The following is a 22,668-nucleotide window of genomic DNA, read 5'->3' as shown; positions in this document are numbered from 1 at the left end:
GACTGGATCCAGATGTCCTCCCTCGAAACTTGCTAACTGAGATCTTGCACTTTCATCATATGCAGTGACGTACGTGTTCAGCATCTCTGCGTCAAGTGTGTATGGCTGCTGCAATTATGGTCAGTTTTGTCATTATGTCCATGTATGGCCTGAAAGGTGGAGGAATGCCCAGTGTTGGTTTGTTCATCTTGAGGCCCTGAAGATGACTTCCATGGCCACTGGGAAAAGAAGGAGTGAGATTGTCCCGCCTGCCATGATGCCTTACTCCAATGTGGTCTTGACCAGAGTGGTGATAGGCTCTGGTACTTGGAAAAAGAACTTCAGCTTCTGTTTTCTCTGCTTTGAGACAAAGAATCTAAAATGACAACCTCCTGAATGCAGTAAAAAAAAGATTCAGACTTATTGCCAACTGTTTTGCTAAATTAACATTATCATGCCTTACAAATTTGCAATTTTAGGAAAACAAATGCCAATGACAAAAAGGCATTCATTTAAGGTTTTTAAAAGTATATACCTGTTTTAGCCATAGTTTGGCTATAAGCCTTCAAACTTCAAACCATTTTTCCTCATTAATTCTGTACTTACTGCTCTCGGTAACAGTACAGCCTAGATGTGTCTCTTAACTTCTGTCCAAAAATATGTTTTTTTTTGCAGCTATAACACTGTTGTGGATTCTGGTGCAGCAAATAGCTACATTTCCAAACTGGCTTTGAGTTTGACCTTTGTGAGGCTTGGACAACAGATGTGATTCATGAAAGTGATCCTACCAGATTTATACACGGCAGATCCTCCGTTAAACCTCAGAAGTCCACTTTAAGACCACCAGGAGGAAATCAGAGCGCCTCGTCACAGCGCTGCAGGCATTAAACAAATGAAAGGTTTTGTCTACCTAAAAATCCCTTCAAACCGCTGCTGGGAGCGGTAACACAGGGGAGCAGCGGCTGTGGAAAACTGAACTCATCAGATGAACAGAGGCCTCTGGGTTGATGTTTTCCTCATTGATCAGCCGCTCTCATCTTTTCTTTTTAACTATAAATGGCAACGAACAAAAGCGGTATATTCTTTGCAGAGCGAGACCGTCGACCCTAAAAGGAGGCTGAAACATGAAAGAAGCAGAGCGGCTGAGAGGATGATTGCACGTGAAACATGCACGGCAGGAATGAAGGCAGGGAAAAAAGAGCTCAAGTGAAATGAAAGTATGACTGCAGGGTGCTGCAAGAAATTCTCTATTCTATTAGGACACCTCAAGATATATTTGTTATTTTTTGCTGGACTGCAGGGCCAGTCCAACACTGAAAAAACTAAACTTACCAACTGAATAAAAAAAGTTGTTTTCAAATTAAAATTAAAACATTTTTACCAATTTGAAGTATTTTTTAAGTTGGTTTAACAAATGTCTCTTTTCAGTGTATAGATAATCGTGAATGAGTGATCAAGTTACACAGGTCAGTCGGCCCGGAGTTGGAGTTTCGCCATTGTCTATTTTGCTTATAAAATGAACAGCCTCAAACAATGTCTATTACATCATCAGGAGGAGCGTTTGGGGTCTAAGTCTGAAGTGTTGCCAACTTAGAGCCCACTTTTATTTTTTGTAAAATGCAGTTGGTAAAAAATGTGTTCACAAAATGAACTGTTGTTGACAGTTTTTTCCCATGCACAATCTTTGTGAGGACCAGTTTGAGTCTATAACCTACAAAGTGAGGACATTTTGGGAAAGTAACCCTAACCCTCACTTTGTGACCCCCCTTTAATTGACTTTTTGGGGGTTAAGACTTGGTTTTAGGGTTAGGGTTAGAATTACGTTTAGGTTAGGTTAAGGGTTAGGATTAGGCATGTAGTTTGAATGGGTTAGGGTAAGGGGCTAGGGAATGTATTATGCCAATGAGTGTCCTCACTAAGATAGCTGTAAAAACGTGTGTGTGTGTGTGTGTGTGTGTGTGTGTGTGTGTGTGTGTGTGCTTGTGCACTCATGTGTGACCTGAGTTTGTAGTCGGAAACAAATGATCTGTCTCAGGGGGAAAGCTGTTAAATAATGGATGTGACTGTCTACAGCTTCCTCCAGTTTGGACTGCAGCCAGAGAGTCAATACGTTAGATCAATACAGTCTTTTTCTTCCGTTTACTCCTGCTGAACAATACCTGCAGCCAATCAGCTGCAGATATAGCAGCGTGGTAATCCACCGCGGTTATAATGATAATTTCAATTTCACACAGTAATACTAACCACGGGAATTTTACAGTGGTTAATTGCAAAACCAGTAAGCATTTCATGCATGGTGTTGATAGAGTAAAAGTCAGTAGGGTTCATCATCAAGGGATCATAAAATCTACAAAAAATTTCAGAAATGCAACATATATTTCAACCTGGACCAGCATGATGACAAAAAGTCCCACAGGCTGATTTACACTGTGAAAAAAAATCACAATTATTTGTCCAGTGAAAGACTTTTATCAGACCAGATTACAGAGGACCGTTTGCAGGATTGGTTTTTTTTCTCTAACCCAGCAGAGAATTTCGGTAAACTGAGAAGAAGAAATTAAAACAGTGTTTAGAAACTGATGAGACACCTCATGCACCAGTTGTATGCACTGAAGCAGGTTGTCAAATCAACATCTATTCAACTTCTAAATGTCCATTGGTTACCTGCCCACCGTTCTCTGAGTGCCAGCCTCAGCTGCTGCATCAGTCTCAAACAAAACAGCCCTGAACCTTCAATATACCTCTCTCTCTCTGTTCATCTGCTCGACCTTCACCTCCAGCAGCTCTAAACACTCAGAGAGGGATTTGGATTATTCAACAAATCGCTCACACAGCGATATGTTTACAGGAAGAGGAAGATTTAAAGGGAAACTGAGAAAGACCGGCCCCATTACAATGAAGTTACAAGGCTTTTATATTTATTTAAAACCTCTGCTGATAGCTATGTCTGCCTCAAAATGATTCAACTGCTGTAGAGCAGAACATAAAAAATGATTTATTATGTCTTGGCACAGCAGCAGATTAAATTGAAACAGTAACATGCAAGAGAACTACCTGTATGTGGCTCATGTTAGCATCAATCAGAGAACAAAGCAGTGGTGTGTATGTTGGGATAAGACCAGCGAACCTTTACTCTTTCCTCAGTAAAAAGGGGCATCTAGGTAATGTGTAAATAAAATGGTTTGGTGTTGAAAGAAACTTAATGAGCATCCTACTGCTGTGGGGATCAAAGTGTAGTGACTTTGATCCCCACAGCAGCCAGTGTGACCCTGAACCACCTGATAACCTGAGCATATGTCAGGGTTTCATTTGATTATATTCCACCCAAAAATCTTCTTCATCCTTCAGATTATCATGAAATCAAACTATAGTTTTAACACTATTAACACACTATCTACACCTAGAGGTGATGTAGAGCACAAAGCTAAGGTGATGCTTCAAATATGAATGTAGCTGCAAAGAAGCTACAACTTCTAAGTAGGATTCTTCACACAAGTCATCAAACCAGCAGCACAGACGATCTGATACAATCACCAGAGTTTCAAGGTGGTCACACAATATTTGTGTCATCAATTCATGACTGACCAAATGTTAAATATGATGACAATCTCCTCTTCTTTTTCTGTGTTATGGGGATGAATAACATATAATTATAATATATTTATAATGTCACAGTGAATTTGACCTTTTAGCCGAACTATGTCAATGGACATTTGTGTGAAATTTTGCTTTAATTTGTGAGTGACCTTCGATCACTAAAACCTAATCAGTTTATCCTTGAATCTAAGCGAACATTTGTACCAAATTTAAAGAAATTCTATCAACGCGTTCCTGAGAATTGGACTGAGAGAAGTCAATCTGAACACATAATACATCCAGGGTCAAGGTTTACTAAAGCTGTCATGAGTATTTCTCATAAAAGACTGATTCCAGTCTCTTCTTCTCAGCCTCAGTCAGTTTGTCAGTTAAACACCTTTGGTCCGAAGTTAAATGTCTCACCAACATCTGATTTTAACAACTGGATCCATCACCCTCAATTATAATTCATGGCCCCCAGAAGATAAAGCCCAATAACTTATTAATTGACCAAAAAGGCATTTGTATTTTTAAGTAAATGGGGTCACTGGACTGCAATGCCATTTCGCTCAGACATTTACTGTATGGTTCTAAGAGAAGAATCCAACTAGCTTTGGTGATCTTTAACATCTAGCTCAAAGCACAGTATGGCCCTGCATGGTGGTAAACCTTCAGTCTTGTCCACTGCACTAGTGGTCAGAATCTAAAACACAGAGAAGCCACGCTGTGTAATGAATTCACAGATTTCCTCATGCATAGAGCGTGGTCCAAGCGGAGCGGTCTTGGTTCGAGCAGACGTGTTTCTACTGTGACCGTATACGCACGGTGACGAAACAGTTTGTCAGAGGCCCAGAGAAAAGCTCCTCAGCAGAAAAACAACTTCATTAAACACTGGAGCTGAATGAACGAATGCAGTGCCAACGTCGTATCCCACCGGAAAGACAATGAGAGAGGAAATGGTGTGTGTGTGTTCGGGGGGGGGGGGGGTGTCACTCTTACTAATTCGATAAACTCATTACAGTTGGATTTACTCTTCAATTCAAGCTTAAGATGAGAATTATGTTCTTAATGATGTATGTAGGAACATGTAGGTAAAAGATTATCTAGTGAATAAATGAATTTCAGGATTTTAATGCTGGATTCAAGTCATGTAGTTTTTACCAGCTGCCAATTGGGGAGTAAAGGCTGAACCAATCCACACACACAGATCCCGGCAGTCCAGCTGATATATACAGGGCTTCAAGGAACAGTTTTTTCTATTTATTACCTCTTTCTTTATTTCTTCAATTAAATAATTAATCAGTTTGTTTATACAGGGTCTTCTAGAGGTTTCTGCCGTGTCCACACTCCACACAGGATCACTTGAGCTCAGACAGAGTGACCATCAGGCTCTTAGTCTTGGTTGGTTTAGAAATGTAAGAATTACGGACCACTGTGGCTCTTGAATCCATCAGTGCAGCTGCAGCATTGTTTTTTTTTTTTTACCCATGTCCATTTGTTTGGGTTGCTGTTTTGTTTGTTGGTTGATATGTTTGTTTGAAAGCAAGCAAACAAACAAAATCTGGATGGATTATCATAAAACTTCGGTGGCAGATCAACATTACGAGATAGGGCTTTTTTTTTTAAAGGGCCCATATTTTACACCTTTCTGGGATTTAATTTGAGGTATTGGTAGTACCCCTAGGATGATATATCAGTGGTTTAAAGTCGAAAAAAGTGCTGCAATGTGTATTTCCATGTCCTCTCTTCTGCCTCTCTCTGGAGCTGCAGACAGAACAGGCTGTTTTCGCCTGCCTCTTGAGCCCCTACTCTGATTGGCTGACTGCACTTTGAGTGACATGCGACCAGGCCAATCACCAGTCTCATTCTGGCGTATTCACTCTGGTAAACACAGCTGAAAGACACGTTGTTATGTTTGCAGCTATAGAAGATAGGCCAAATATTTACAGTCGGTTACAACAGGATGTTTCTGAACGGTAAGTTCCACCGTCCTCATGTTTGTTCAAGTTTTAGCAGGACAGTTGGCCAATGTAGGAGTAACGTCCCAAGTTACAGTACGGAGTTTCACAACGGAGTTTCAGTACGGAGTAACGCAGACGTTAGTCCGTAGTGAGCACACCGACATGGCGCGTCAAAAGAAATAAAGTGTAAACGCTGGTCTCAAACAGTAACGTTCTTAGGAGGAATGTGCACGGATACATTCTCTTCCTTGCATCCCTCCACGCTGCAGTGTTTCTTCAGTGTTGTTTGTTGTGGTTAGCCTGTGGTAGCTAACAAGCTGCTAGCTCAGCAACATGTCTGCTTGGTGTGGAGGGGTGGTGGTAGGGAGCGTGGGGTGGTGGGTTCGGAGGCTGGACGGGTACCGGCTGGGTGGGGCTGCGAGACGAGTGCGATCGCGAATGACATCATATGGCGAAGGAAGTACGAAACAAGACTTTTCGATAACATATTTCTTAGAATGGACTGAGTGAAGAAGTCCACAGAGTGACTGTTTTCATACTTAGAGGGTACCTACTGACCCCCTTCAAGTCATTACGGATAGTAAAAGCCCATAAAATGTATTTTACACAATATGGGCCTTTTAAGGTTTTCTCAAGGATAACTGATATATCTATGTGTGTGTACAATTTGTTGCAGCTTGAATTTGAGGGGACTGTTTGGCCTTGGCGGAGGTATGCTCTCTACTGACTACCACTTTCGTTATCTATGTTAACTTCTGAACCTCAGCCAAGCGTTAAAACATTTGTTACATATTGTTTGTTCTTTTTCAAACTTTCTGTCTTTTCACTCAGGTTTTTTAATACACAGACTAAAAATGTGTATAAATTATGTTCTCACAGACTCTGGCAGTGGATCCATTCAGCTATAGTCACAGCTTTTGTGAAGCCTTTAAAAGAGGGCAAAAATGCAGTTCTTGATGAGAAAGAGACTGTGCTGAATGAAGTCTTTCATCTGCACATGTTTTAAACTGGCTTCACTGCACAGATTTAAAGGAGTTTTAATGGAAAGAGTTCACAAGGACCAAGTCCAGCTGTGATGCCTTTACTCTGAAAGTGTACGAAGAAAAGATCTGGAGGCATTTTCTAATCCAATCACTCAGACCAAATCAAAATTGAGCAGAGACTGATGTCTACAGTTCTCTCACTGTGTTAACCACATGGTCCACCACACTACAAACACACTCAGACCTTCACAGTCTCTGGTTCTTTAGGCTGAATGTCGTCTGTTTACGGTCCAGCAGGACAGCCCTCACTTTTCCAGCAGGCCTTGCTCTCTGCATGTTGCCAACTTCAATCTGCACCATAGACTGTTTATAAAAAGCTCTGCACACAACACCCAGTAAAAAGTGACATTTTATTGTAGAACTGTTTGAGGAGGACTCACTAATGACAAGGAATAATTCTGAAGTAGCTAAAGAGCATTAATGCAGGACACGAGAATAGAACATTACAAACACGCAGGTAGAAAAAGGGTTAGGGTTAGGTATGATCATGTGAATCTGGCCATTTTCTGCATTACAACTGCTGCAATAAGAAAAAGTATTTGTGATTCATAAATTACTGGCTAAACCTAATCTGGTCCTGCATGTGCAAAGAGTCTGTCCAGACAACCCGTCGTCTGTCCTCTGTGCACGTCTGCGGCCACAAGCACTGATTTATTTTTGCACCGGCCGATCATCATCAGCACAATCACTGGCTCATTAACAGGCAGACATTTTGTGATGTGCCTTGGGGATGCATGACTATTTTGAGGGATGACCTAATTGAAACTCTCAGCGGGAGGGGACAGCGGGGAGGGGCACAGAGGAAATTATAGATTTTACACTTTGTCCTTCTTCAACCTTGACACACTTTCTGATAATGCTCGTCATTTCCTTGTCATCATTATCTCACCATAAAACTAATTTAAATCAGTTTTCTCTCTTTAAGGGATTTTTGAAGTGCTTTTTCTAAAATGTGTGATTACATTATTTTGGATTATTTGACAAAGACTAATGTTCTTATTTAACATATAAAAGTAAACACTTCTTTGTTTTTCATGTTTTAATTTGAAGGTATTGTATAAAAATACATATGTTGTATCTTACTTTTGAGGTGAACTGTTATGGTACTAATAAATATAACCAGCACTGACAGACCAGATGCAGCAGTTTGGTGCGAGCTGGTTAGTGCCGACCTCCTGCTGTTCACCACCACCACCAGCTGCTCCCCGTCCCATCTTCCAACATGCCCAGTATACCACCCTGGGCTACCGTACCAGTCAACCTGGCAGTAACACGAAGAGACGTGTGCTGCTCGTAGAGGGAATTACAGTGGCTGTACAGTTGATCATGTAAATCCAAATAAAAAGCTAATGACCAACAGAATAATTACATGAATTCCTGTTCTGAACTGCGGTTGTATGCCTTTTTCCAGAATTATATAAGGTCAATGTAACCACTGAAATATAATCACATTATCTTTGAGTCCACGTGACAACTGATCAAAAGTTGAGGAAATTCCCTCAAACAGTCTTGAGATATCACATTCAAGAGGCAAAAAACATGTATTTTGAGGCCACTTTGACCTTTGACCACCCAAATCTAATCAGTGAGTCCAAGTGAACATGAGGTCATCATGACCTTTGACCACCAGAATCTAACCAGTTCATCCTCGAGTCCAACTGAATATTTGTACCAAATTTTAGGACATTCTTAAGATATTGTGTTCAAGAGAATGGGAGGGATGGACAGACCACCCCAAAACATAATGCCTCCAAAACAGCGCCCAAAAATGTTCATGTTACTGTGAAGCTTACTGAACAGGCCCCACTTAGCTGATTAATTTGTTAGCCAATCATTAGAAAGTAAAACAGCTAATTGGACAGCGTGGTAAATCATTTCAGTCATTTTTTAACAAAAATGATAAACATCTGCTGGTTTCAGCTGTGAAGATTTTATTTTGAAAATGATATTAAACTGAACAGGCCTCATCTTATAGCCTACATGACACAAAACAGCTTCATGAAGCGTGAAACATGGTTGTGTGCATTTGCAGCAAATTGTGCCCACCTGAGCGCCCATGGGCGTGTTCATCCCATGAGGATGGAACATAATGACTTTAATGAGTTCTACAGTTAAAACATAAAGTATGAAAACTGAAACATCACATGCTTAAGTTTAATTGTCTTTCATGTTTGTGTTTCCGGTACCTACATTACCCACAAAGCAAAACGAAAGTTTGGTTTTAAGATGGACGTTTGTTATGCTAGATGTTGTTACATTTTAATGGCCCCTTGACTATTCATGCAGCTCCACCCGCAGTGCAAACTCTACATCTAGCGCATTGCAACAAGACTGAGCATCCACCAAGACTGTGCTCTTTAACCTTATACTTTGGTTTTGGGGTTTGTCTGTGAACAGCACGTCCTAGAGACATTAACTGGCTTTAGACTGATTCTTCTTTAATTGGCTAATTATCTGAATATTAACATGGCTGTCTATGATAGAAAACATATGGAGTCTAGCTGCACATCTGGGAATTCAGATCAGCTTTAGTTTAATCTCAAATTAATTTCAGTGACCATGAAAAAACAAGGAGTCTCTCACTCCGTGTCTGCTTCCAATTAGATGTAACTGCTGTGATTGTGTTGTACCTCAGAATAACAGGATTAACCTTTCACAGCTTTCACACGCCTCCGCCTGCAGACGAGCTCAGGTGTTTTTACCTCAAGCGGTGGCTTCGTCTGAGGTGCAGACGGCCACAGAACCAGTCTGACCAGGACCAGGACCTCAGCAAGAGTCAGCGCCTCTGGGCTTAACATCTGCTCAGTGTTGTAACAGTCTGAAGCTGCAGGCCGACCTCGACAGAGTCCGCAGGTATTTATATTCAATACTGACACACCTGAGAAGTGGCGAAGCCTCTATCATCTTTATGTTGGAGCATTCAGATTCTAAATTCTAATTTTGAGAAAACACACAAACAGCACACATTTACAGACTTGTGACCTTTTTTCCTGTACATGTAGTTCATCAATTTGTCACGCAAGTTAACATAACTAACAATCAAAACATTTTTTCTTTAGTTTTACTCAATAGTATTAGCATTCTAGACTTAATACTAAGTGGTTTTTCTTTACCTATTGTGGCTTTGATGTTGATGCAAGAGAGAGAGAGAGAGAGAGAGAGAGAGAGAGAGAGAGAGAGAGAGAGAGAGAGAGAGATTTGGTGGTTGGTGTTGGTGGAGGCCAAATCGGAGATAAAAGCAGAGTGAATAGTGGACACAACCACTGCACTAATGGGATGATCGTGTGGCTCAGTGTGAAATTAGCCAGCTGCTAAAATGTTTTCCATATAAACTTAACAATGATACTATTAAGCCAGTGTTTATTTTCCTTGTTGTGAAAGTTTTGTGGCCCAAGAGCTCAGAAAATCTGCGTGAAATTCATTTGTTACTTCTGCCTTTCACATTGTAACAGAAAAAAGAAAACTCTAAACATATCTGTTTCGATTCTCTGCTCTTTTCTCTTCTTCTCTTACTTCTTTAGAGTCTCTGGAGTAATGACATGGTGCTGTACGGCTCAACCCCCTGCTACTGTGAGCTTGTAATGTCGTCGATCGAGGAATTTAAGCTCATTCTCCCACTGCACTCAATGGAGGCTGATCTGGATAAGAGGATCAGACTAATGCCTGAAATGTAAATGTAAATGTTCTGTAAATACTTGAAAAGCCTTGTTGAGGCCCATCGAATCCTTTTGTGCAGGCCAACATCTGCCTAAAGCGCGTCCACATTCACCTGCTTGGATGCCCTACACCAGCCGGTGAATGGGGAAGAAAAGGAGCGAGTCGGCCCTTTTACTGAAGAGGACTTTGACCGACCCATGTCCTCCACGCAGGCCTTTTATCGCTGGCCTTTTTCTGTGTCACTTTCACATTCAGCTGGTTGAGAGATGAGGGCCATCGAACATCCAGGATCGAGAAAGAGACCACACAGAAAAGTGGAGGACAAATCAAATGGCGCGGAGGACAAATCAAATGGCGCTCCACCAGCTACTCTACGGGGGCGCCACTTGTTCTCCACTGCAATGGGCTCTGGTGTGAGTGGCCCCTCTTTCACACGCACTGTGGGCCACCCGGATCTGCCCATCATCCATTACACTGTACAGAGAGGCAGTGAGCACACAGGAGGAGGAGGAGGAAGAGGAGTGTAGGGTGAAGATGGTGGCAGAGTGCCAGGTGAACACCAGCAGAGACAAGGTGGTTGGCTGAAAAAAAAAAAAAAACCTGGACACCTCTCATTCCTCACCCGTCCAGAAATGAGAGGGGAGATAAATGGGGAGGAGGCGGATTTTAAAAAACGCAAAGGGGGTTTGGGAGGGAGAGTTATATGGGGGGGGCTGCTGAAGGGTGAAGGAATGAGGCTCTGAAAAGGGAGAAATGTGGGACAACAGGGTGACGGAAGATGTACAGCGGTACACACACACATTGTGAAAGGAGGAGAGAAAATGAGAGATTAAGAGCAGAGGAGAGAAAAAGGAAGGAGCCGGATGGAAAAAATGTTAAAGAAGACTGAAGAGTTAGAAACAAAGATTCAGCCCTGAGGAAATGCACTGCAAAAAAGATCTCAGTCTCAACATGTTTGTCTGAAAATCCCTTTTTACATCCACAAGACATCCAGAATATTTGATTGTACTCTGCAAATAAAGAGAACATGGGGCCTAAACTTTCACACATGTTATGCTTAAATAAAATATCAAAATAGACTGATCTTCAACAAAAGCTGAATTATAGATGGAAAGCACAGGTCAACTTCTCAGCCTGCAACAGAAACATTAAACCTTTTTATCACCTCCACCATATTTCACCCCTGCATGATGGTTTGTTTGTGAGCAAGATCACACAAAAACAGCTGAACTATTTTCTATGAAACTTGGTGGAAGGATGTGGTATGGGTCAGGAAGGAACCCATTCAAATTTGGTTCAAATCCAGATCAGGGGGCAGCTCCAGGAATTCTTCTCCATCTGATGCATCTTGATTGAATATAAGGAGACTGTTTGGACTCGGCGGAGGTATTGCCATTGTCTTGGTGCAATGGGAGACTGTTGTTTGAGTGCGTGAGGACATGATGGCTGAGGTATGACTTTCATAATTACTTGCTCTGTTACTTTAAGGGCTGGTGATCAACATATAGACAATATTTAAGTTCACGTATGGCTTCTAATTCTAAGACAACATTAATCAATCAACAACTTTGGCTTATTTCTGAAATAAAAAAAAGTAGAATGTAAAATGTCGAATGTTTGTAACACCTCTGCTGAAGTTATTATTTATCCAGATCCGCTCCAAAATGTAATGGATTCTTCCTTGGGTCATGGCCTACCCCTCCACAAAATGTTATGGAAGTCACAATGAATGGAAGGACAGACAGGCAGACACAAGCCAATGAAAATATAACTTTGTTGGCAGAGGTTTAAGTCCATAACCGGTTCCGGAATTAAAAAAGGTTGTATACTATTTTGAACGTCAGTGGTTCGACCCCCAGCTCCTACAGTTCACATTCTGTAGCGTCCTTGGACAAGACACTCAACCTTAAATTGCTCCTGATTATTCACTAATGAAGTTATATGAACACTTTGAATAATCCCATCAGCTGTGGAGCTAACAGACCAACTAACACAAATCCGATCCGGGATTTAGTGTTTTTACAGTGTATGTGGGGAATGGAGGCCTGAGAACAGGGATGGGAGACACAGTGAGCTTGTGAGTGGGGGGTAATGAGGCTGGGGATGTTAACGAAGACTAATGAAGGCAGGAGTGCTGCTTAACCTGCGCTCCATCACTCTGTGAGGCCTCCAACCTCGAGGTGTTGGAAGATGAATGTATGTGTGTGTGTGTTTGTGTGTGTGTGTGTACCCCCTGCCCCCCCTCCTCTTAACACACTGCGCTCCCACACTTCTGCTCCAGCTTCACAGTGTGACAGCGTCCTCTCCTTCTCACCGCCGCCACTGGGACAAATCGCAGTGCCATCATGCGTCACGCTTAAATGCCAAGCCCCCCCACACCCCCCCTTTTCTTTTCTCTGTTGCTCTGCATCACCCCCCGCACACACACACACACCCTTCCACCCCCCTCAATCCATCCCCTTACACCTCCCTTCTTTCTGTAGTTGCCCCCTTCCCTACTGTTACAAAACAAATCTCCCCTCTGACAGAATAATTCTCCGGGCCGGGCCCCGAAGAGGCGGCGCAGGACGAACGGGCCTCCTCAGCTGACCTCCGCCGTGGACCCAGCTGGTTGTTTCCCCACGTAACCCCGGCTTGCATTCAGCCGAGGGCCAGGGGAGAGGAAAAAGAGGGGCGACTCTGGTGGATTCAAACCGGTGGCCCCTGTGTATGCCTGAGTGAATGCCGTTGAGCCTAATACCCACTAATCTGGTCATCAAATACCCCTGCTGCCATGACTGGAAATCTGCTTTTCTCTGTCCCAGACTACCAGTGGGGCAGCAAGGGACGTCTGCCCAGCTGAAGCTGATTTGGACAGAGATGGCGGGATAACGCCATGGAAAGAAAGGAGACAGAGAGGATGGTGGGAAACAGGAGGAAATAAAGACATGAATGTGCAGGACTATAGAAAAAGGAGGGCGTTCGAGGTGACCAAAGACTTGGTTCTGTCTTTCCCCAAACAACGTTTAGAATCCAAATGAGGTTATATACTGTATTTAACTCTCAATTTATAAGGTGAACTGGATCAGAGTAACATGAGTAATAAACACTGTCAAGCTCTGAAATGTGACATTGAATATCTGTAGACAAGGACGATCTATTTGACTTATTTTTTGATCAGAGTTCCTGACCAAAAGTAAGTCAGGAACTCCTGAAAGCCATTTTATTCTGTACCTTTTTTCAAATCCTATACATATAACATATAACAACTTTGGTTTCCTTTGTTCATTAAAATATATATATATTTCAACAATTGCTGAAGATATTGAAACTCAGATATTGTATCATAAGTACATAGCTGTTTGCTCATGGTGGGAATGGTTGGGTTTCTCTATAATATTGGAAGGTCTTGACCTTTCTATATGTAAAGAGCCTTGACATAATGTATGTTGTGATTTTGTGTTATACAAATAAAAGTGAATTGAAGAGTGTCAAATATGAACAACTCAAGTACACAGTAAATCCAGTGGTATTCAGTATCCCACACTAAAAATATTCAGTTACTAAGGCAATTATTTGCTTCCATATTGTATCACGTATTAACAATAGAACTACTTATTTAAAAAAAGGTGATATATAACAATAACCTCCACTTCAGTTGTCATGCTCCCTTAATCTCCATCAAACATTCTGTGTGTATATACAGTATATACAGTATATATATATGTTAAAAACTGTTTCTTCTAATCAATGTGTCAGCTACAAGCAGCATCTATTGCACTTCTGTCCGTCCTGGGAGAGGGAACCCTCACATGTGGCTCTCTCTGAGGTTTCTACGTAAAAGATCTCAGGATGAAAAAGAGGAGTCACAGAAGTAGAAGACATCTAAAGAGAGTCAGGAGGGTTTTTGGGGGCAGACGCCAGTGTTGATGTGCTGTAAACAAACACACGTGATCTCCATAGCAGCTTCCGCATGCTAACCCACCCTCACCTGAACATTACGGAGATTTCAGTGCTGTAGTGAATCTCCTGTTGCGTTCTTCATACGTGAAAAGGAAACTCTGGAGAAAGTCCAGACCCAATTGTGTCGACATTCTCTGGACTTCATGTCGGCAAGTGATGCACTTAGTAGGGGCTAGCTGGTTAGCATGCTAACCTCTGTAAAGGTAAATAAATTGTATATTAAAAAACACTTTTTTTGTTTAATAGAGGAGCTGATTCAGTTCTAACATCATATTAAAAAGGTTGTATTTGGTGCTAGCTGCTGTTTTTTAGCCTTAATGTATATGAGGTTAGTTTTCAGCCAGATTTAATAAAAACAAAAAACGAGTCCATTTATCTTTTAAGAATGACTACGTCATATTTCGGCATCTCAGTGTGTTTGACTGACAGCCTGCCTGACTGAGAGGGCCATCTGTCTGCAGACTCCCTGTTAGACAACAAGAGACCCGGTGACTCCATGAGTCCAGACGGAGCGCAGGGCATTGGCACTGCCCATTCACAAATATCTTTTGGGAAGACAGATGGCGCTGAATTTTCTCCACGTGTCTTTTTCTCCCACCTCAAACCATTCCTGCGCTGCCTTCCGAGCGAGCTGGCACTTCCTTTGTGCTGTGACATTTTGTCAAGAGCTCCGTAAAAAAAAAGCCCGGACAAAGAAAAAAAAAATCAGGAGGAGGATACGATGGAGCCCGGAAGCTTTCTGCAGGTACAGAACCGTTCCGCAGAGACCCAGACTCGCTGGCGCTGCCACAAAAAAGGTCTCACAAGTCTTCGGCTAAAACTGGCCCTGACCAGCTTCTTCTATCTTTGTTTTATGTCTCACCCCCCGAAACGATCAGCCAAGCAGATCAGTGTCCTCTCTGGCACAGTGTGACGGTACCATGCGGCTGGGAGGCCAAACCGCAGAATAAGTGTTCAGACTTACAGTGACAAATTCAGATTTATCTTCACTGACTGAGCTACTGCCCGTCGATACAAACACTAACTAATCAAAAACTCTGCAATACCAGTGAAATTCATCTACGTTTGTAGCAGAGATGTCCATGTCTGCAGAGATGCCGAATATGCTAATTGATGGACGAGACATGCAGATGTTTTCTGTAATACTGTAATAAATGAACATAGTAAAAACATCCTCCTAGGTTTGGACATTTCCCACAGTGCAGCATCATGTTCCTTCAGTGAAGTGTTAGGACAAGCTGATACAGGATATAATGTACCTGTGATTATGGATGGCTTAAACTCTCTTTTTCATGTCCGATACCCATATCACAACCTTGAGTGTCTACCGATACAATATAGTCTTTTTACTCTTTTAAAACTGCGAAGCAATTAATATTGACACATATATTCAAATATTCCCATAAAAAAGAGACAAATAGCCCACAATCTAACTTACGTCAAATCAATGCTGCTCCATTTTTTATTTAAATTTTTAAAGTTTAGGAATAACAGGAAGTAGAATCCCAGTGTAAAATACAAGGTACAGTTCAACACTGCAGCCAATACCTGATTAACAAACAAGTGGCAATGCAGGCCAGAACTTAAATTACTTAATGTAAATAATAGCATCTCCATGTACTGTGAAACACAGAACCAGTAACATGGCCATCTTAAGGTTATTACACCTGATATTAAGTTAGCAGTTCTGAACTCCTTCTATGGTGTTTCATAAAGTTTCCCGTGTTGAAGTTTCCACCTCTTGAGATACTTGAATTACATAAATTACACTTGGCTGTTCAGCTTTTTTTTTTAGCTCAAAATAAGTCACAGTTGACATGATTACAGCGGCGTGACGACGTGTGCAGCCTTCACTCTCGTTCTGGTCAAAGAACAGCGGCCGTGAACGTCTCTCTTTACAGCATGTCACCTGTTCTTAGTGAAGCCTTTACATGATATTTAGGGTTTACAGGGTTTATTTTATTTATTCATTTTTCCAATGTCATATCCAGTCATTTTTACCATCATCAGACTGATACTGATGTTGAGTATTGGATCAGGCCTACACCTACGATACTAAGTTGTCAAGTGTTTTGTGTAGAGGAAGATAATGTTCTGCTCTGGACAAACACTGAGGAGAAGGACGATCATTTTGTGACCAAATCATCATGTGCATCATCCACTGGGCAAACTCCATCTGAAGAAGGAGATCATGTGATCTGACAGCTCCAGAGGAACAACTAAGTTATTCGGTTCTGTGAGAAGCTACAAAGGCACCAAGCACTGTCACTGAAATAAAAAGCAGCAAATTAAGTTGGAACCACAACATAACATTTTTCGATTGGATAGAATTAATTATGAGAAATTGGTTTCCTGTTCACTGACTCAATGACCAGTAGTTTAATTTCACATCTTGATCCCCTCGTGACACATATCAACACTTCGATCAGACCGTCAAGCAGAAAATGAGCCAAAGATCAGGGATCAAAACAAGCAGGTACACATCTCCCGGTTCAAAGCACAGAGGAACCTGCTACCTCATCTGGCAGAATGAAAACCTGCACTCTGAATGCTCCTGGCTGGGCAGAGAGCCCGTGTTGAGATTTTTTGTTTTTCTTTAAACCTGTATCCCTACATTTCTTCCAGCAGGCAGATTCACAGTCAAAACACACCCCACTTGACCCTGAAACCAGCTGATGTTATATCCCACGGGTTTGAGGACAGACTGACCTCCTGAACCCGTCCATTTCCACCTATCAACATTAGCACACGTCTTTCCTCAGGTCAGACACATCAGTGCTTGAGTTTACAGCCACACTCACTTCCCACGAACTCCTATTCAATATCCAAAGAGCTCCATGTGTTTGATTTCTGTTCCAGGACTGGAATTAAGACTTATTAGTTGCTATTTGTTTCAGTGATAGTATCTGTTTCTGGGATACATTGGGATCACTGCTGTTGTTGTTGCCAGATCTGGAGCCTGTGACACCCTTAATAAGCCAGTCAGACTACCGTGTCCAAACTTCTCTCTTCATGCTTGACAGCTCCGGTTTGGAGCTGATATATGTGACGCCCTGCGACTCCCAACGTTTCAATCTGCGCTCCCACAGACACAGTGGGGTCATCAACAGCAAACACCACAGACACACTCTCTCAACCACACATGGGGACATTTGTGTTTTAAAAGGAAATATATATACGTTTTGGATTACTTTCCTTGGATGTGACGCACAGCGCGTTACGCACCACAGACACGATTCTGGTGATAAATGAAAGCTGGCGATTTATGAGTTTGATGAAAATACAAATACACAAACTACACGCAGACTTGTTTTTCGGTTTGTTCGGGAACTGCGTGTTTCACCTCCCATCTCACCTGAGGCTGCTGCGAAATCACAGGAAAGTTTGCGCAGCAAGTGGAAAAGCGCGCAGTCTTCAATAAAACGGACCACAATAGAGAATGTGTGGGGTTCTGTGTCCTGTGGGGGGGAAAGGAGGATGACAGCACGTCCTACCTGGTTGGTAGAGGAGGATGAGATGTGCAGCCAGGAGCAGCCAGCAGCCCGGAGTCTCCATGTTGGGACAAAGCTCGCAGATGCGTCAAATAAACAGATCACCAAAGGTTATTTTGGGGAGCAGGTCCCTGTCCGCCCTCACAGCTCCATGCTGCTCCTCTCCTGCCTGTCGGTCTGTCGGTGGTGGTCTCTCTGTGCGTGTGTGTATATATATATCGATATAAATATATTGATATATATAAAATACGGATCCAGGGTCCCGGTGCGCCGCTCCTCTTCGTCCGCTCTCCTCCACACCGACCGACTGACTGAAGAGGAGCCGCCAGACTGAAGCTCTGCACCGCCCACATCCCGCAGACACACCGGCCTCACTTCCTCCAAACACTACACACGGACCGTGCTCTATTTTATTAATGAGTTCAATTCTTCATCTATTCATTTATGTGTTTTTTATTGTATTACATTATAGTGGAGGGTGAACTGCAGAGTCAGGATGAAAGGAGAGTAATGAGGTGATGGGGCAAGACTGACAAAATGAACATGGCTAAAACCAAATACATGACGGAGGAAGGGAGTGTGAAGTGGAAGCAGGGAACAAGACAAGAAAAAGACGGGAGAGAACAGGGAGGTGAAGGGAGATGTGTAAAGAAAAATACAATATGATAGGAAAAGGGAAACAGGGAGGGGGCAGGGAAGAGGAGGAAAGGAGGGCAGAAGGAAAGACTAAGAGAAAGAGGATTACAAAGAAGAGCCAGGGGAACATAAGCAGAGCCTGAGCCATGTTGTGAACCCAAACAAACACATTCTGGACTGAAACAAGTTTTTTGTTCTTTATTATGTCTATTCTACAAACTTAGGTGTATTTTGCATGACAACATCTGCAGTCCGCAGGGTTCAAGCTGACCTGTACACCTGTTTGGTTATTAGTTGATTAAATCCAAATGTGGTTCAATTATGCACCATGTCATAATATACATATAAAGTGAAATGATGAAGTAGATTTTGATGCAGAGCTCCTCGCATCAAGATTCAAAGTTGCCTCAAAGCCATTTCCATTAGTTTTAATCAGTTTATATGAATCAATTAATCTAATTACCACAAGCTAATTAACCCTGTTGGGTCTGTGACAGCTGATCACTGCCTGTGGTCCTCTCTCTCTCTCTCTCTCTCTCTCTCTCTCTCTCTCTCTCTCTCTCTCTCTCTCTCTCTCTCTTTTGGATGGTGTTTATATAACTGTCTGTCTGTGGAAAGATGTTGTCATGGTCATAGAGTCACTGAGTTACCACAAGGCCACAGGTGAGGATTTCTGGGTAAATACATGATGGGGGAATCTGTGTCACCTATAAGTGGCTAACCAAACATGTAAATAAAATTCCACTTGTATGTATTTCACACTTGCGGCAGAGGCAGAGGGAGAGTTTCCTTTTTTTTAAATCAGAAGACAACATCAGGTGCTGATCGAGACTCAGGCGGAGCGGCAGCTGGTGACTCTCAGCCTGCAGACAGCAGGGAGTCATTAACACAACGTAAAGAGTAATTGAGTGAAACGGCAAAGAGGAGGTTTTGGTTTTGTTTTGTGTTCAAGTGTGTGTGTGGCGCAGTTCGCAGGGCCGCTGACCTCCTGGCCCCCAGGAGACACTTGCACCTCACATTGAAATGGAGACCAAAACATCAGCACTGACCCAGAAATCACAATTCACTCTGGGAATGTGGAACGAGTGTGTGTGTGTGTGTGTGTGTGTGTGTGTGTGTGTGTGTGGAGTACACATACAATGCCTATAAAAAGTATTCACCCCCCTTGGATGTTTCACCCTTTTGTTGCTTTTATACATGAAATCATCATGAAAAGATTTTTACAAACTAATGTCAATTAATTAAAAATAAATAGTGTAAAATAAGTGTTTGCATAAATATTCACCTTTAAAGTGACTGACCTAATTCAACAGAGGTCCAGCTAGTTGATGCCAGCAGTGTCACAATTAGTGAAATGGAGATGACCTGAGTGCAGTTGATGTGTGTCGAGTGATTGGAGTATAAAAACACCTGTGTCTGGGAGGTCCAGTCTCTGGTTCATCAGGATTCCTGCTACAATTGCAACATGAAGACAAAAGAACACTCCAAGCAACTCAGAGAAAAGATCATTGAAAAGTATAAGTCAGGAGATGGCTACAAAAAGATTTCCAACTCACTGGACGTCCCACAGAGTTCAGTTAAATCCATCATTAAGAAATGGAAGGAGTATGGCACTTGTTTAAATCTGCCTAGAGCTGGCAGTCCTCACAAACTGAGTGACCGGGCAGGAAGAAGACTGGTGAGGGAGGCCAGCAAGACACCTACGACCACTCTGAAGGAGTTCAAAGCTTCAGTGGCTCAGATGGGAGAGACTGTACATACAACAACTGTTGCCCGGGTTCTTCACCAGTCGAAGCTGTATGGGAGAGTGGGAAAGAGAAAGCCACTGTTGAAAAAAGCTCATATGAAATCTCGCCTGGAATTCGCCCAAAGGCATGTGGGAGACTCCAAGGTCAATTGGAAGAAGGTTCTTTGGTCTGATGAGACAAAAATTGAGCTTTTTGGCCATCAGACTAGACGCTATGTTTGGCGAACACCAAACACTGCACATCACCACAAACACACCATCTCCACCGTGAAGCATGGTGGTGGCAGCATCATGCTCTGGGGATGCTTCTCAGCAGCAGGCCCTGGAAGGCTTGTAAAGGTAGAGGGGAACATGAATGCAGAAAAATATGGAGGATAATCTGACTCAGTCTGCAAGAGAACTACGACTTGGGAGAAGATTTATTTTCCAGCAAGACAACGACCCCAAGCATACAGCAAAAGCTACACAGAAATGGTTCAAAGACAACAAGGTGAATGTTCTGGAGTGTCCAAGTCAAAGCCCAGATCTCAATCCAATCGAGAATTTGTGGCTGGACTTGAAAAGAGCTGTTCACGCCCGATCCCCGAGCAACCTGACAGAGCTTGAGCTGTTTTGCCAGGAAGAATGGAGAAAAATTGCAGTGTCCAGATGTGCCAGCCTGATTGAGACATATCCACACAGACTCAGTGCTGTGATTGCAGCCAAAGGGGCATCTACCAAATACTGATACTGCAATCATTTACTTTACCTTATATATTTTTAATTAATTGACATTATTTTGTAAAAATCTGTTTTCACTTTGATATTAAAGAGGTTTTTTTTGCAAATTCTTGTCAAAAAAGCCAAATTATATTGACCATGATTTCATGTATAAAAGCAACAAAAGGGTGAAACATCCAAGGGGGGTGAATACTTTTTATAGGCATTGTATATATGAGTGTAGGAGGAAGAAAATGTCCGTTCGTATCGCGGAATGCAACATGAAATACAGTATTTTCTGCTGAGTTGAGATTTAGTAACATCTTAATGTTTTGAGAAAATCTGCTCCACTGTTTCTTTAGTCAGATGACAAGGTAATAATAAAAAAAACATTATATAGCACTTTTCTCTTAAAAAATGTGGTGCGTATTGACGATTTAAAAAGCAGAGGTCAAAGATAAGAGAAAGACAAATGGATCATAAAGTAGAGAGGAATCAAATGAAGAGAAAGTAAAACACAGAACATGTCAAACACTCATAAGCTTTCTAATAAGATCATGTTTTATGAAGAGACACTAAAGATGTTGCCTGTTTTAAATAAGATACAATTGACAAAATAATATAAATACAATTAAAACGGAAATATACATCATACACGTCTTATTACAAGTTGACCTTGTAATAAGGTCAACTGTTGACGTCTCTAATAGCAAAGGCCTGGTCACCTCTTTGTCACTGGTTGTGATGAATAGGAATAACAAGCAGAGCTCCATTCACAAATCTACATCAAACACAGAGAGGCCAAATGTTTTCATGAGGTAATTTGGAGTGAAGGAATTTAACAATTTAAAAGTGATGAGTAGATTTTTTAAATCAAAGCAGTGTCACCTCTGTGCCTCCAGCAGAGACAGACCAAGGAGAATAGTAATCCTTCAGCTTCATATAAAGACTTTATTACTCATGTATAAAAACTTATACTTTGATATTAGTATAAGATCCAATATCACAAAGTTAAAATACTGCACTACAAGAAGTCCTTCATTGAATGTAGCTAACGTATCATATTAAAAATTATCTACTCATTACATCGAAAATATCCTTTGTGACTGATGTATTATAATATATGTCTTCAGTTTGAAATGTATGTTGTGGACGAAGCTGTAGATTTCTGGGGCTAAGATGGGTTCACAGTTAAAGAGAGGTTGTTAACCTGAAGTTTGTTCAGGTTTGGGACACAGCAGAGCGGGGGAGCTGGAGCAGGACACTGCAGATGGAGCAGTGAGCTGGATGAGGCAGGACACAGGACTGGATGGTGAGAGTGGACCTGAGGCACAGGTAAACAGGAAGTAAAGAAGATGAAAAAACAAAAGGACGCAAGGGAAAAGCAGGTACCCCAGCGGTATGACCTTATTAGAATGTGCACTCTGATGCATCAAAGCTTCAGCAGCACTTTATTGATGCTGCTGCTCCATGTGGAGGTGGTTCTGACCTTTATAGAGGGAGAGTTTAGTCCAGCGGTTCACACTGACCGAGGGGTCAAAACAAAGTTCTGATACACAAATGTGTTTAGTTACTATTTGCTTTTTGTATGAAGTATTGGACAGTAGTATGTCTTGTCACAGTTATTAAAATGAAGCCATGAAGTTCAGAGGTGAAATGTGTCTTTGGTGGACCTGCTGACAACTCGTACACATGTGAAATGTGACATGGAGTCCCAACTAAACACTGCTGCTTCATGAGGGATCATTTTATTTTGTAGGAGTCTGACAAGTAACTGCAGTAGCCAGATGTTGTGGATTAAAAGGCTCCCTGTGAAATGCAGAGGGGTAGAAATATAAAGTCGCACAGAGTTAAAATAGGTTTTTCAAAATTGCGTCACTCTCCTCCTAGTGATAGTCTGCATTTGTTCCTAATGTGTTTCACCTGTGTTCATCCCT

At 42.0% G+C, this 22,668-nt stretch overlaps 1 protein-coding gene across 5 annotated transcripts in view; it reads right to left on the bottom strand.

Moving 5' to 3' along the window:
• Positions 1 to 17,959, bottom strand: part of ptprz1a (protein tyrosine phosphatase receptor type Z1a) — an 85,965-nt gene extending 68,006 nt beyond the window's left edge. For all 5 annotated transcript variants that reach the window (XM_034587531.1, XM_034587532.1, XM_034587534.1 and 2 more), the window contains exon 1: positions 17,653 to 17,959. In XM_034587531.1, coding sequence (XP_034443422.1) covers positions 17,653 to 17,713 — 61 coding nt within the window. In that variant the 5' untranslated portion in view covers positions 17,714 to 17,959. The remainder of the gene's footprint in view (positions 1 to 17,652) is intronic.
• Positions 17,960 to 22,668: the final 4,709 nt, after the last annotated feature.

The sequence above is a fragment of the Hippoglossus hippoglossus genome, chromosome 6, assembly GCF_009819705.1.
Source record: "Hippoglossus hippoglossus isolate fHipHip1 chromosome 6, fHipHip1.pri, whole genome shotgun sequence".
NCBI lineage: Eukaryota > Metazoa > Chordata > Actinopteri > Pleuronectiformes > Pleuronectidae > Hippoglossus > Hippoglossus hippoglossus.
This window is presented reverse-complemented; position numbering and strand designations above follow the sequence as displayed.